The sequence below is a fragment of the Arachis ipaensis genome, chromosome B01 (genome assembly GCF_000816755.2).
Source record: "Arachis ipaensis cultivar K30076 chromosome B01, Araip1.1, whole genome shotgun sequence".
Classification (NCBI taxonomy): domain Eukaryota; kingdom Viridiplantae; phylum Streptophyta; class Magnoliopsida; order Fabales; family Fabaceae; genus Arachis; species Arachis ipaensis.
Window position 1 is genome coordinate 39356139 of NC_029785.2, and position 12548 is coordinate 39368686.

Here is a 12548-nt window from a genome sequence, read left to right on the forward strand (position 1 = left end):
ATATTATACCAGCATTTAAATAATTCAAAAACATTTTTAGTAGTTAAACCTTTAAACTATCAATCAATCACAATATCCACATATTAATCTTTTTTGCATGATACGTAGATTTCTCAGCTATAAAAATTTATTGCCTTGTAAACCATAACATTGGTCTAATTATAATCATTCCGTAAATAACTTGTTTGGTACATCATATAAGAAAAACCCTCTGAAATATCATATAAAGAAAAAGGTTATTTATGAAAAAAGATTTGATTAGATGATGATTATATTTGTTTTAACTGCAATGTCAACTAATATAGCTTTTGAGACAAAATTCACATATTGAAGCATTAAATTATTGGTCTTAGTAGCTGACTAGGCAACAGATGTGCAAGATTCGATCTAAATCTGTAGAAAGTCATTTGCGTTGTTGAAGGAAACAAAATAGAATCATTACATACTTTTAATTTATGTCTGTAGGATAAATAAACAAACAAAAAAGGGCGTAAAAAAGTGCTATTGAAAAAAGGAAATAAAATAAAATAAAGTCACATCCACATACGCGGCGACAATGCATCACTATAGACATGGCAAAAGTACCTTTCGAACCTTCTTCCGAATCCCAATCACATTCACTCGGATCCCTAATTAAAATAATAAAAGATTATTTACCAAAATAAAATGTTGCCATTGGGTGCCTAGCTCCTCGCTCTTACTCTTAGAGCATATATATATGTGAGAGTGAGAGTGTGAGAGAGAGCAAGCAAATTGGTAGTTTCTGTTTTGTGCATTCCGTATTCAACTCTCTCTCACTTTTGCATTGTCAGCAATGAACGCTCTTGCAGCCACCAACCGCAATTTCCAACGTGCAGCTCGAATCCTGGGATTGGATTCCAAGCTTGAGATGAGTCTCCTCATACCCTTCAGAGAGATCAAAGTAATAATCTTTCCGATAACCCCTTTTCTGCTTCAATCGATTTTCGTATCTTTCTTGGTTCTTGTTTATTAATTTTATCACAATTGGTATTGTATCTTTTTCTGTGATGTGAAAGGGGATTTTGTTCTGATTTTGCAGGTTGAATGTACGATCCCGAAAGATGACGGAACTCTGGTCTCGTATGTTGGGTTCAGGATCCAACATGACAATGCTCGTGGCCCTATGAAAGGAGGAATCCGTTATCACCCTGAGGTTTATACTGTTTTCTGTTTTCTTTATGATCCTTTTATGATCAATTGAATTGGATTCATTCTGTTTGGAAATTTTCGCTGGTTTTGATGTATGATTTCAGCCCTCCGAGTTGATTCTCTATCTCAAAGAACCTACTGGTGGTGTATTTCATAATTCAACAAAATTTATTCTGATCTGACATTAATAGAACGGTTACTTTGATATGAAAGTTATTCTTTAATATCACACACACACACACATTGATGAAGGCGATGACAACAAACTTCCAATATTTGTATTGTAGGGATGTGCCACAATGGTTGATAGAGCTGTTACCAAAGAGTACCTAGATTAGAAAGAAAACGGGGAATCCATATTTAACAATTACTTAAAAGTATTTCAAATGTTTCATATTAACTCGTCGTTCTTTGGATGAAAAAGTGTGATATTCTCACCTTTAGGGAGTTAAAGAGCCTTGGGATTTAAAATTTGCGATGATTGCTTATTTTGTCGTTTGCTCCCTTGTGCCGTGTGTTCATTTAATTTCTTGTGTTTGATTCTTGACTTGTTTTAATTGGTAAAGAAATCTGAACATGAGATTCAAGTGTAATTTTTCTATTCATGAACTGATTCCCTGAATGTTTTGATAGTATTATATTGATGCATGTTACTACCTTTAAAAGTTAGCCATGAATGTTATCAATGCGTTAATTATCTTGAATTTCAAACTGTCATATTATTCAGGTTGACCCTGATGAAGTGAATGCTCTAGCTCAGCTGATGACATGGAAGACAGCCGTAGCCGACATACCATATGGAGGAGCAAAGGGTGGCATTGGCTGCAATCCGAGGGACCTCAGTATCAGTGAGTTAGAACGGCTAACTCGGGTCTTCACCCAAAAGATTCATGATCTTATTGGCATTCAGAGAGATGTTCCTGCCCCCGATATGGGAACAAATGCGCAGGTACTGATTTGCCATTTAAGACTTGCATGTTTTAATCTGTTCGTCAATAAGTACCACGTCATTCTCATTGGTTCACTGTTTCACAGACCATGGCATGGATGCTTGATGAGTATTCAAAGTTTCATGGGCATTCTCCTGCAGTTGTGACTGGGAAGCCTATCGTAAGAATCAATCTTGCCCATGTACCCTCAAATACAAGCACATTTTCACTTGGATTTAGATATCGGTTTTGTTTGCTTTGGCCTGTAGGATCTTGGAGGTTCATTAGGAAGAGAGGCTGCAACTGGTCTTGGAGTGGTTTATGCGACAGAGGCATTATTTGCTGAACATGGGAAGACAATTGCTGATCATACATTTGTGATCCAGGTATCTCTTCCCCACTATCACAAGATGCTATAGCTTATGAATATGGATCTGAGTTCAATCATTGATCTAACTTTTATTTTACCTTCTCCAGGGATTTGGAAATGTGGGAACTTGGGCTGCTAAGTGTGTTCATGAGAGAGGGGGTAAGGTGATAGCTGTGAGTGACGTCACAGGTGCTATTAAAAATCCAAATGGCATTGATATCCCTGCCCTTCTGCAACATAAGGAAGACAATGGAAACTTGAAAGACTTCCCTGGAGCAGATACCATGGACCCAGATGAATTGCTTGTTCATGAGTGCGATGTTCTTATGCCATGTGCCTTGGGTGGAGTTATAAACAAGTATATATCTATGTCAACCTATGCTTAGAATTTAACCAATTTTTTTTTCTTGGTCTTGGTCTTGCAAGCGCACTAAGATTAAAATAGCACCTTCCTCATTTTAGTTTCTTATTCCCCTAAGCTTAAAAATCTTAGAAATTACATATTAAGCTTCTTTTTTTTCTTTGTATTATTTTTAAGGGAAAATGCTGCAGATGTGAAGGCAAAATACATCATAGAAGCTGCAAATCACCCTACTGATCCTGAAGCTGATGAGGTTAATATAGTTCTAATATTTCTTTCAAGACATATATGTTAAACATGCATATTAGATCTTGAAAATATTTTGCTTTTGGCAGATCTTGTCCAAGAAAGGAGTTGTTATTCTACCCGATATTTATGCCAATGCCGGTGGAGTGACCGTTAGCTACTTTGAATGGGTTCAGGTTAGAAGAATCAACTAAACAACTCCTAAGCTTAATTAAGGAAACCAAAACCAAGCCAAGTGGAAAGTGGTGATAGCCACTTGCATAGCTGAACTAAACAACTTGTAACCAAATATGCAAATCAACTCTAATCTTCTAGTATTGTTGAATTACTGCCTTTGATTTGTTTCTATGTGACTTAATGAATGCAGAATATTCAAGGCTTTATGTGGGATGAGGAGAAGGTGAACCATGAGTTGAAGAAGTACATGACAAAGGCTTTTAGGGATATTAAGTCAATGTGCAAAGTTCATAATTGTGACTTGAGAATGGGAGCCTTCACCCTTGGAGTTAACCGTGTTGCTCGTGCTACACTTTGGAGGGGTTGGGAAGCTTAACAAGCCCCTCAACTCAATGCACCATTTTTTTCCTTTTTTCTTTTTTGGTTTAGGCAGATGGAACATTACTTACTCTACCCAAACAGTAGGATTTTGTCATCTAGCTTAATTTAATCATATATCTTGTTTTGGCTGCTAATTCAACTTCAACTTATTAGAGGCTTTTTCTTTTTTCTTTCTTTTCTGTTTTTTTGGTTGGGTACTTGAGTGTTAGTCTAATATAGAGTGTAGTCATGTGAGACTTGACAATAAGATTATTGCAGCCATTGGTATGTAGGCAAATGAGATAAAGTAATAGTGAACATTATTTCTTATTCTCATTTTTGGCACATTTGATGTTTATTATTTTTGTGGAAAGTGAGAAATTTCGCATTAGACAAATTTATTTTTGACAAATGAAACGTATCAAAAAGGTCATTGATGTTTGTTTTTTTAGATACGACGAGTCTTTCCGTTAAAGAGTACTTGATGCCATTAGTAGACAGAATTAAGTTTGTCTAATTCTAAAATTTTGAAGGCCTAATTAACATGTACATTAACCAAATTATATGATATTTTGAATCACTCAACTAATAATATTCTATTTATCTTTCTCATTGTGTTGACTGTTGAGTTGTTCTGTAGTTGTTCATAAAAAAGATGAATTTAAATCTAGAATTAGTGTTTTTTTTAACCGAAGAACTTAACGTGTCTAACGAAAGCAAATTTTGTGGACCTATTTTATAGTTTTCATGATTTTAATAACAAATTTGTCTGAGACAATTTCTCAAGTATTAAATTGTCACTTTACAGGCTTATTCGATGTTTCCTGAAGCTTTCACAGAGGTGCTAAGTCGGTTGCATTCGGATCATTGCTCTCTGCTTATTCGATGCTTGGGAGCCCCAGCCAAAAAAAATGGAAGGCCGTTCAGATTCCAGGCTGCATGGGCCATTCACCCTGCTTATAAAGGTGTTATTCATCAAGCTTGGAATGGTACTTGCACCCACCTTCACGGTAAACTTTGGAGAGTCCAACAGGCTTCACAAGAGTTCAATTTTCGTGTTTTTGGGAACATTTTTGTCAAGAAAAGAAATCTTGAAAGCAAGCTCGATGATTTGCAAAGAAGATTGGAAACTAGTGACGAGGCTGCTCTTAAAAAGGAGGAATGTAGGTACAGGGAGGAATATAACTTGGTCCTAGCCCAAGAGGAGATGCTCTGGTTTCAGAAGTCCCGAGAGCAATGGGTACGATTTGGTGACAGAAATACGAAGCTTTTTCATATGCAGGCCATTAATAGACGGAAAGCAAACAAAATTCATGGGCTCTTTGTGAGTGATGGGTCCTGGTCCTGTGATTCGGAACTTCTCCAGAAGGAGGCGTTGGCATATTATAAAACTCTCTTTTGTTCCACTGAACCAGTGGAGGTGGACTGTCTGGGAGATTTCCCAAAACCCTCTCTTAGTCGTGAGGCTTGTGAGAATCTACTAAAGCCAGTCACGTTGTTGGAAGTTAAAGTAGCAGTGGATAGTATGAGTCCTCTCAAAGCCCCGAGATCAGATGGGTTTCAAGCATACTTCTTCAAAGAATTTTGAGATGTTGTTTGGCAGGATGTGTGGGATTTAGTTCGAAAGGTTTTTCAGGGGGAGGCGATTAATCCAGCTATGTTGGAAACGCTTATTGTTCTTATCCCAAAGGTTGACGTTCTAAGCAGAATGAAGGATTTTCGTCCGATTAGTCTTTGCAACGTCGTATACAAGATTGTAACTAAGGTACTGGTAAGTCGCGTTAGACCTTACTTAGCAGACTTTATCAGTCCGAACCAGGGAGGGTTTATTCCTGGAAGAGGAACTCCTGATAATATCATTGTGGCAAAAGAAGTACTTCATTTCTTGAAGAAAACTAAGTCAAAGAAGGGTGCTATGGCTTTCAAGATAGATTTAGAGAAGGCTTATGACAGAGTCGACTAGAAGTTTTTAGAATTTACTTTGGAAAACTTCGGCTTTCCTAGCTCTATTATAAATCTCATTATGAGGTGTATTCAAGCATCCTCTCTTTCGATTCTGTGGAATGGGAACAGGTTAGAAGGTTTCCAACCTAGAAGAGGGCTTCGGCAGGGGGATCCCATGTCGCCATACCTTTTCGTCCTTTGTATGGAGATGCTAGCTTGCTTTATTTCACACCAAGTTCAATTAGGGGTATGGGACCAGATTGCTGTCTCGCGGAGAGGGTCGAGAATTTCACATCTAATGTTTACTGATGATCTCCTCCTGTTCTGTAAAGCTAGTAAAAACCAGGTTCAACAAGTCATGCACTCTTTGAACTTGTTCTGCAAGGCCTCTGGCCTGAAAGTGAACTTAGATAAGTCGAAAGCTATCTGCTCAAAAAATGTGACTAATAGACGAAGGGAGGTGTTAGCTGGTGTGTGACAAACCCCAATTTGACGGTTTATCTTGTATTGAATTTAGGGGATTTTATCACCTTTTACCCACATTTATTCAATGAAATAGCATGGTTTTGTATATTCTCCTTTAATTGTGCTTAAGAGTGAAAACATGCTTTTTAGGTCTTAAAATAGCTAAATTTAATTCTCCTTGATTCCATTAGATGCCTTGATATGTTTGCTAAGTGATTTCAGATTTAGAAGGCAAAGATTGGATCAAGGGAATGAAGAAAGAAGCATGAAAAGGTGGAGAACTCATGAAGAAATGAAAGAACCGGAAAGCTGTCAAGCCGACCTCTTTGCACTTAAATGACCATAACTTGAGCTACAGAGGTCCAATTGATGCGATTCCAGTTGGGTTGGAAAGCTAACATCCAGGGCTTCGAAACGATATAAGATTTGCCATAGTTGCTACACGTATGGTGGTGCGCACGCGCAAAGTATGCGCACGCGCCGTTGCTGCCACCTAGTTCACTTAAAGCAAAACGTGGCCAACGAATTCTAAAGCCTTGTGGGCCCAATCCAACTCATTTCTGATCTCATACCAACAAACACCTCCATATGATCCTAATCCCTATCCACCATACCAACCACCTTATGAGCCATATGAACCATACATGGAACCACCACCATTCCAACACAATTACTCTCAAGAACCACCTCAAATGTATGAAAATCTCCAGCCACAAGATGAATATCACTTTCCACCACAACCTCCCATGGAAGAATACTCATGTCCTTCAATCCAAGAGTCATATGATCCTACCCATGATATCCAAGAAGAACAAGAGTCAAGGGATCGTTTCAAGGAGACATTGGATCAATTTCAAGCAACCATGGAGTGTTTTGTGCAACAAATGAAAATAATGGAAAATATTGAACCACCACAACCTTACCAAGATGAACCACCTTCCAATTATGAAACTTCCCTCCCAAATAATGAACCTTCTTTTCCACCATCACTTCCCGATGAAGCCCCCACGCAAGAATTTAGAGATCTTGAATCTCATATCTTGAGGCCACAAGAGGAGGATGAAAAGAAGTTTAAGGAGCTAGGAGCCAAGATGGCTATCCTAGTGGAAGCCGTTAGCAACATGGCCTCCTCCCAACTAAGCAATCAAGGAACTCACATTGACGAATGTGGAGAAGCAACCAAGGAGCATAGTGAGAGAGTGAGTTTAGAGCTTCAAGGTGAAGAAAAGGTGTTGAAGCAAGAATTGCCACAAGAGGAGGAAGTTACGATAATTGAGCCGGAAGAAGTGGTTGAAGCCTTTGAAGAGGTTGACCAAGAGATGGATTCAATCATTGAAGAATTCTTATGTACAATTGAATCCTCTCCAATTGGGTTTGACATAGAGGGTAAGGAAGAAGATACCTCACCTCTCATGCCTTTGGTGAGCAATGAAGAAGAAATTGAAGTGGAAGCAAGCCACCAAGAGGAAGAGGTTGAAGCTGAGGAAAGTTGTAAAGAGGTGGAGATAGTCAAGGAAGAGCACAAGGGAGTGGAACTTGCAAGATCAGTGGAACCACCCCTTCCTAAGTCACCATCCTACACAACATTCAAGTGGGTAAAATTCTTATCCCTAAGCTTTACTTTCCCACTTGAATATGGTTTGATTGAAAATGATGGTCAACTTAGAGCTCTTTGTGGAGTTAAGAGTAAGAGAGAGTTGTGTAGTGGTTGGAAACATCATTCCAAGTTCATGATGGTTGCATGCTCAAAGTTGAATGGCAATGGTTGGTGTAAAATCAAATGGCATGGGTCTAGAAGGTTGTTTGGAAGCTTCTTTGAGAATTCTAAGGTCATGACACCCAATTGGAGCTATGATGATCAACTCGAAGATCATTCGACCGATCTCCATGGGTAACAATTTCCTTTTTCAACACCAAATTTTTTTTCATTTTTCTTTGTTAGAGTAGCTATTGCATTGCATGATAGGTTGCATGTTAGTTAGAATTTGTACATATTCTTACCACTTCTTTCATATTAGAACTACTTGGTTATGGTGATGATTTTCTTCCCAAGAAACCGTTTTAGGGCAACCTACCAATTTGAAAACTTTTTGTTGAACTTGCTTGAAAGAATTTATTTTGGAACATGGTTTTGAGCTAAGAACACAAGCTTGTGAGATTTGAGCCCAATGGTGTGGTTACATCTTATAACCACTAATTTTTCCTTCTTGTGTGTATTATTCTCTTTCTATGATTGTAATCTTTGAATTGTTTGATTCTTTATGTCCATTATTTTGTGTATTCATGCATTTATATGATTGAGGCCATCATTTCATTAGCTCACTTACCCAAATTGCCTTACCTTTTATCTTCCTTTGTTAGCCAAATTTGAGCCTACGATTAACCCACTTTGTTCTTAATTTAGCACATTACAAGCCTTAAAGCGGAAAACAATGAATGTCCTTTATTTGGATCTTTGATTAGCTTAGGCTAGTGAGTGTGAGTGTCATCCAAGAGTGGGAAAACTTTGGGACATTGGTTGGGATAAAAGGGTGTTTGTGTTTTGTATTTTTATATTGAAAAATTGGTACATACTCATGTATTGATTAAATGTATAGACCTTATGCATTGATGTTCTTGTGTATAGTTTGAAAGAAAAAGAAAAAAATGAAAAGAAAAAGAAATAAAGTTTGATTAAATTCTTGGAAGAATGTTAGACTAGAATTTTATGTTCTTGGCTTGAGGAGGTAACTTAGGATTTCTTGAGTCACTAGTGTCCAATTGATTGATAGTTGATAGCCATTAACTCTAGCCTTCATTAATCCAATTAGTGGAAAGCTAGGACTTATGGACTAGGATTGATATAACTCACTTGACTTTCCTTTGTTAATCGATTTAAGGATGACTAAGTGGGATTAATCCTTGCAACTACCATACTTGTGGCTAGTGATAATGATGAAGACCCTTGACAACCAAACCTTGCCAAGACCATTTTGTGAATAAAGTTTTCCTACCATTTACTATTCACATTTCTCATCCAAAACCCCAAAATAAACAAGTCCATAACCAATAACAAGAACACTACCCTGCAAGTCCTTTGAGAGACGACCCGAGGTTTAAATACTTCGGTTTATAGATTTAGGGGTTTGTACTTGTGACAAACAAATTTTTGCATGAAAGGATTATTGTTGGTTTAGAGACTATACTTCAACGAGATTTCATTTGTGAAATTCTAAACCGTCAAAAATCCATTCGTCAGTGTGTCGTCAATCCGTTTTGCTCATGACTTGGGTAGATATTTGGGGGTTAATCTCAATCACCCGCGAGCCTCTAGAACAGCTTGCTTAGAGTCGGTGGAGAAAATTAGAAGTAGATTGTCTAACTGGAAAGGACGGCTCCTGAATAGGGCTGGCAGACTTATAAAGTCTGTGGCATCTTCCCTCCCTATCTACCAGATGCAAGCTGAGCTCTTTCTCAATAAGGTTAGTTCCAAGATTGATTCTATCCTACGTAATTTCTTATGGAAAGGTAAAACGGATGAGCGGGCCTTGAATTTGGTGAATTGGAGTACAGTGATAACTCCCAAAAGATATGGGGGTCTAGGTATTCGGGATACTCGTAGTGTTAATATGGCTCTTCTGGGGAAATTGGTTTGGCAGATCTTTCACGAAAGAAACAAGCTTTGGGTGCGCATTATGCTTGCGAAATATATGCGAGGAAATAAGTCTTTGGAGCTAGTTTGCCTTATGCATGCTTCGGAAATCTGGCGCACCATCACAAAAGTTGCTAGGAGATTAAAAGAGGGTTTTGTGTGGTGTACAGGCCTTCTAACTCAGTCTTTTTGGTATCATCCCTGGAGGCCTTCAGGAGCCCTTGCTCAGGAAGTTCCCTTTGTGCATATCTCGGATACACTTCTCTCGCTTGGAGATGTATGGTTTGGGGGTGGCTGGCACTTGGAGGGGCTTTATACGTTTCTACCAGAGTATTTGAAGCTAGATATTACTTCTCACTATCCATCTCTGCTGGAAGTGGCTGATCCCAACTGGTATTGGGGATCGAATGACACTATGGTTTACACCACACGGAGTGGCTATGAGTGGCTGCTGGCGCAAAAAGTTCAGTGGGATGGGAATGAGTCCTGGTTATGGTTATGGCGGCTGAATATCCCGGAGAAGGTTAAGGGACTAATTTGGCTTTGTTTACATAACGCTATTCCCACTGCCAGCTTTTGTAGCAGCAGAAACTTGACTATCACGGATATATGTCCTAGGTGCAACGAAGCGCCAGAAACTGCAGAACATTGCCTTAGATTTTGTATCAAAGTTCAGCCTATTTGGAAACGTCTAGAGGTGGGAATGAGTATAAGGGATGCCTTTTTGGAGTTCCGAGCCTGGCTTTGGGTTAATCTTAGAGCAACGGAAGCTATCTTTGCAGCAGGACTCTGGTGGATCTGGAGAGATAGAAATAGTGATATTTTCAATCCAAATGATAGTTGGAGCATGGAGAAGGTCATCATGCTTGCTAGACACTCAGCGGCTGAATATGGTATTGTTAAGTGTACTAATCAGGTTTCCTCCCTTCCTTCCTTGATTGATTCCTGGTGTCCCCCTCCCTTACATGTTGTGAAACTTAATTGTGATGCAAGCTTCTTTGAGCAACAACATCTTGCTGGTTTTGGGTGCGTCCTTAGGAATGATTCTGGTAAGTAGTTGTCAGGCTGCTCGGCAAGCATTCCAACAGGTTCGATCACTTGGTGTGAGCTTTATGCCATTTGGAGGGGGTCTGTGTTTGGCCTAGGATTGTGGAAATAAGGAGATTATTTGTGAAACAGATTGCTTAGAGACTTATCTTTTAATCACCAAAGGTTTTGCGGGGATGCGAAGGGATTATAATGATATTCTTCTGAAGATTGCTGAGATGATGCAACGGAATTGGATAATTCATGTGCACTTGATCCAGGGAACAGCAAATACAGATGCTGATCTTCTAGCCAGGACAGCGACACGTCATAGTCTCCCTTATATAGAATATCTTGTTCCTAGTCTTGTTGTTCAAGAGATAATTAGGAAGGAGATGTCCTCTCCAACTTAATTGCTCTTGGAATTTTCTTTCTCAGTCATCAAAAAAAAAAAAATTGTCACTTTACTCATTATTTTTTGTTTTACTTCGAATGCAACTTAATACATAATTGTTTATGGGGTTTAAAAAAAATGGGTTCTCAATGATGTGCATCTATTCCATTTGATTTGATTTTTGAAGTATTGGGGTTATGACTTGACAACTGATTCAAGAGAGAACCAAAAAGTTTTTTGAATGATATTAAATGCTTAAAAACTTTTTCTCTACAAATTTTTTTATCCAAATATAAATACTGTAGCTGGAAATTCCAAACTATGGTTAATTCTTCAATGGCCCTTGTAAGTTTATTGATTACATGGAACTTAAATCTAAATTGTTTACATGATAAAATATGCTTAAAATTGAAGAATTTTGCTATATAACTCACAAATTTAATGGTCCATTGAAGAATTTGCCTCAGCACTTATTACTTTCTAGGAACCGAATGAAGTGAACTTCTCAGTCTGATAACAATTTCAAGGACACAACAAAAAATTCTTGCATTCCGAACGTACAAAATCTATATGGGTAATTCTTCTGCACTAATATGAGAGTTAGAATTTAATACAATGTCAAATTCATATTCCTGCCATTGTTTTTGACTAGTCTCTATGGAGCAATATATTAAGAGACAGATGAGGGTAGGAAGAACTAGGAAACACTAATTCAACTACTCTTTTTTGGAAGTGCTTGAGTTCTCATCCTCCTGCCAAGTTGCTTGCCATTGTTTGTCATAAAATGTTGTCTCCTCCCAAAGCTTCTTAAGAGTTTCGACATCCTCGTTCTTTCGGATCAGAAGAACTCCCACCACTGCTACAAACAGAAGAGTTTTGCAAACGAAGTTGTTCATTTGATCAACTAGACCTACTCCTGTCAAACTATCAACCAGATAGGCCATAAAGAATCCTACCATTGCAGCACGACCTGCGTCACCCTCGAAAAGAAAACAAATACACGTCAGTGATGATGGCTTTTATCCTGCTAATAAACGACTTATTCATTATTCTATTACATGCTTTCTGCGTTATTCTTTGATTATCTTTCCAAATAGCATAATGCAATCCAAATTCATTGTTTCATTCCTATTCGATATGCAATATATAGCAGCGCCTCAACCTTTGATTCTTAAGTAATGTTTTAGAATACAAAGCAGGACAAACCATTGAGTAATTCAGCTTCAGGGAGATGGAACCTTTTCATCCATGCCCACCAAGGTATGATGGAGGTGTCGAAAACTACAGGATTCTCGTTGTTGGATGATTCTGGATTATCCTCAAGCCATTTTCTCCTCCTAGCCTCTGAAAATAATTACAGATCAGAAATATATACTTAGTTGAAGAAATCCTTGCACCAGCCATTCATATGTTCCTCCTCTTTCACAGGAATAAAAATTGAAGCTAAGGAAAACATCAACTTTGAAACACAACCT

General features: G+C 38.2%; 2 protein-coding genes across 2 annotated transcripts in view; one reads left to right on the top strand and one right to left on the bottom strand.

The window, feature by feature from the left end:
• LOC107629158 (glutamate dehydrogenase A) lies at nucleotides 678-3764 on the top strand. The gene is made up of 9 exons (XM_016331873.2): nucleotides 678-922; nucleotides 1061-1174; nucleotides 1898-2119; nucleotides 2206-2280; nucleotides 2369-2485; nucleotides 2577-2827; nucleotides 3008-3083; nucleotides 3166-3252; nucleotides 3444-3764. Exons 1-9 carry the CDS (start codon nucleotides 815-817, stop codon nucleotides 3627-3629), a joined length of 1236 nt encoding a protein of 411 aa, XP_016187359.1. The 5' UTR covers nucleotides 678-814; the 3' UTR covers nucleotides 3630-3764.
• LOC107629168 (light-harvesting complex-like protein 3 isotype 2, chloroplastic) overlaps nucleotides 11566-12548 on the bottom strand; it is a 3357-nt gene continuing 2374 nt past the window's right edge. Inside the window, exons 2-3 of the mRNA XM_016331885.1 lie at nucleotides 12280-12417; nucleotides 11566-12043 (exon numbers count right to left, since the gene is read on the bottom strand). Of these exons, the coding sequence (XP_016187371.1) occupies nucleotides 11790-12043; nucleotides 12280-12417 (392 nt within the window). The 3' untranslated portion in view covers nucleotides 11566-11789. The remainder of the gene's footprint in view (nucleotides 12044-12279; nucleotides 12418-12548) is intronic.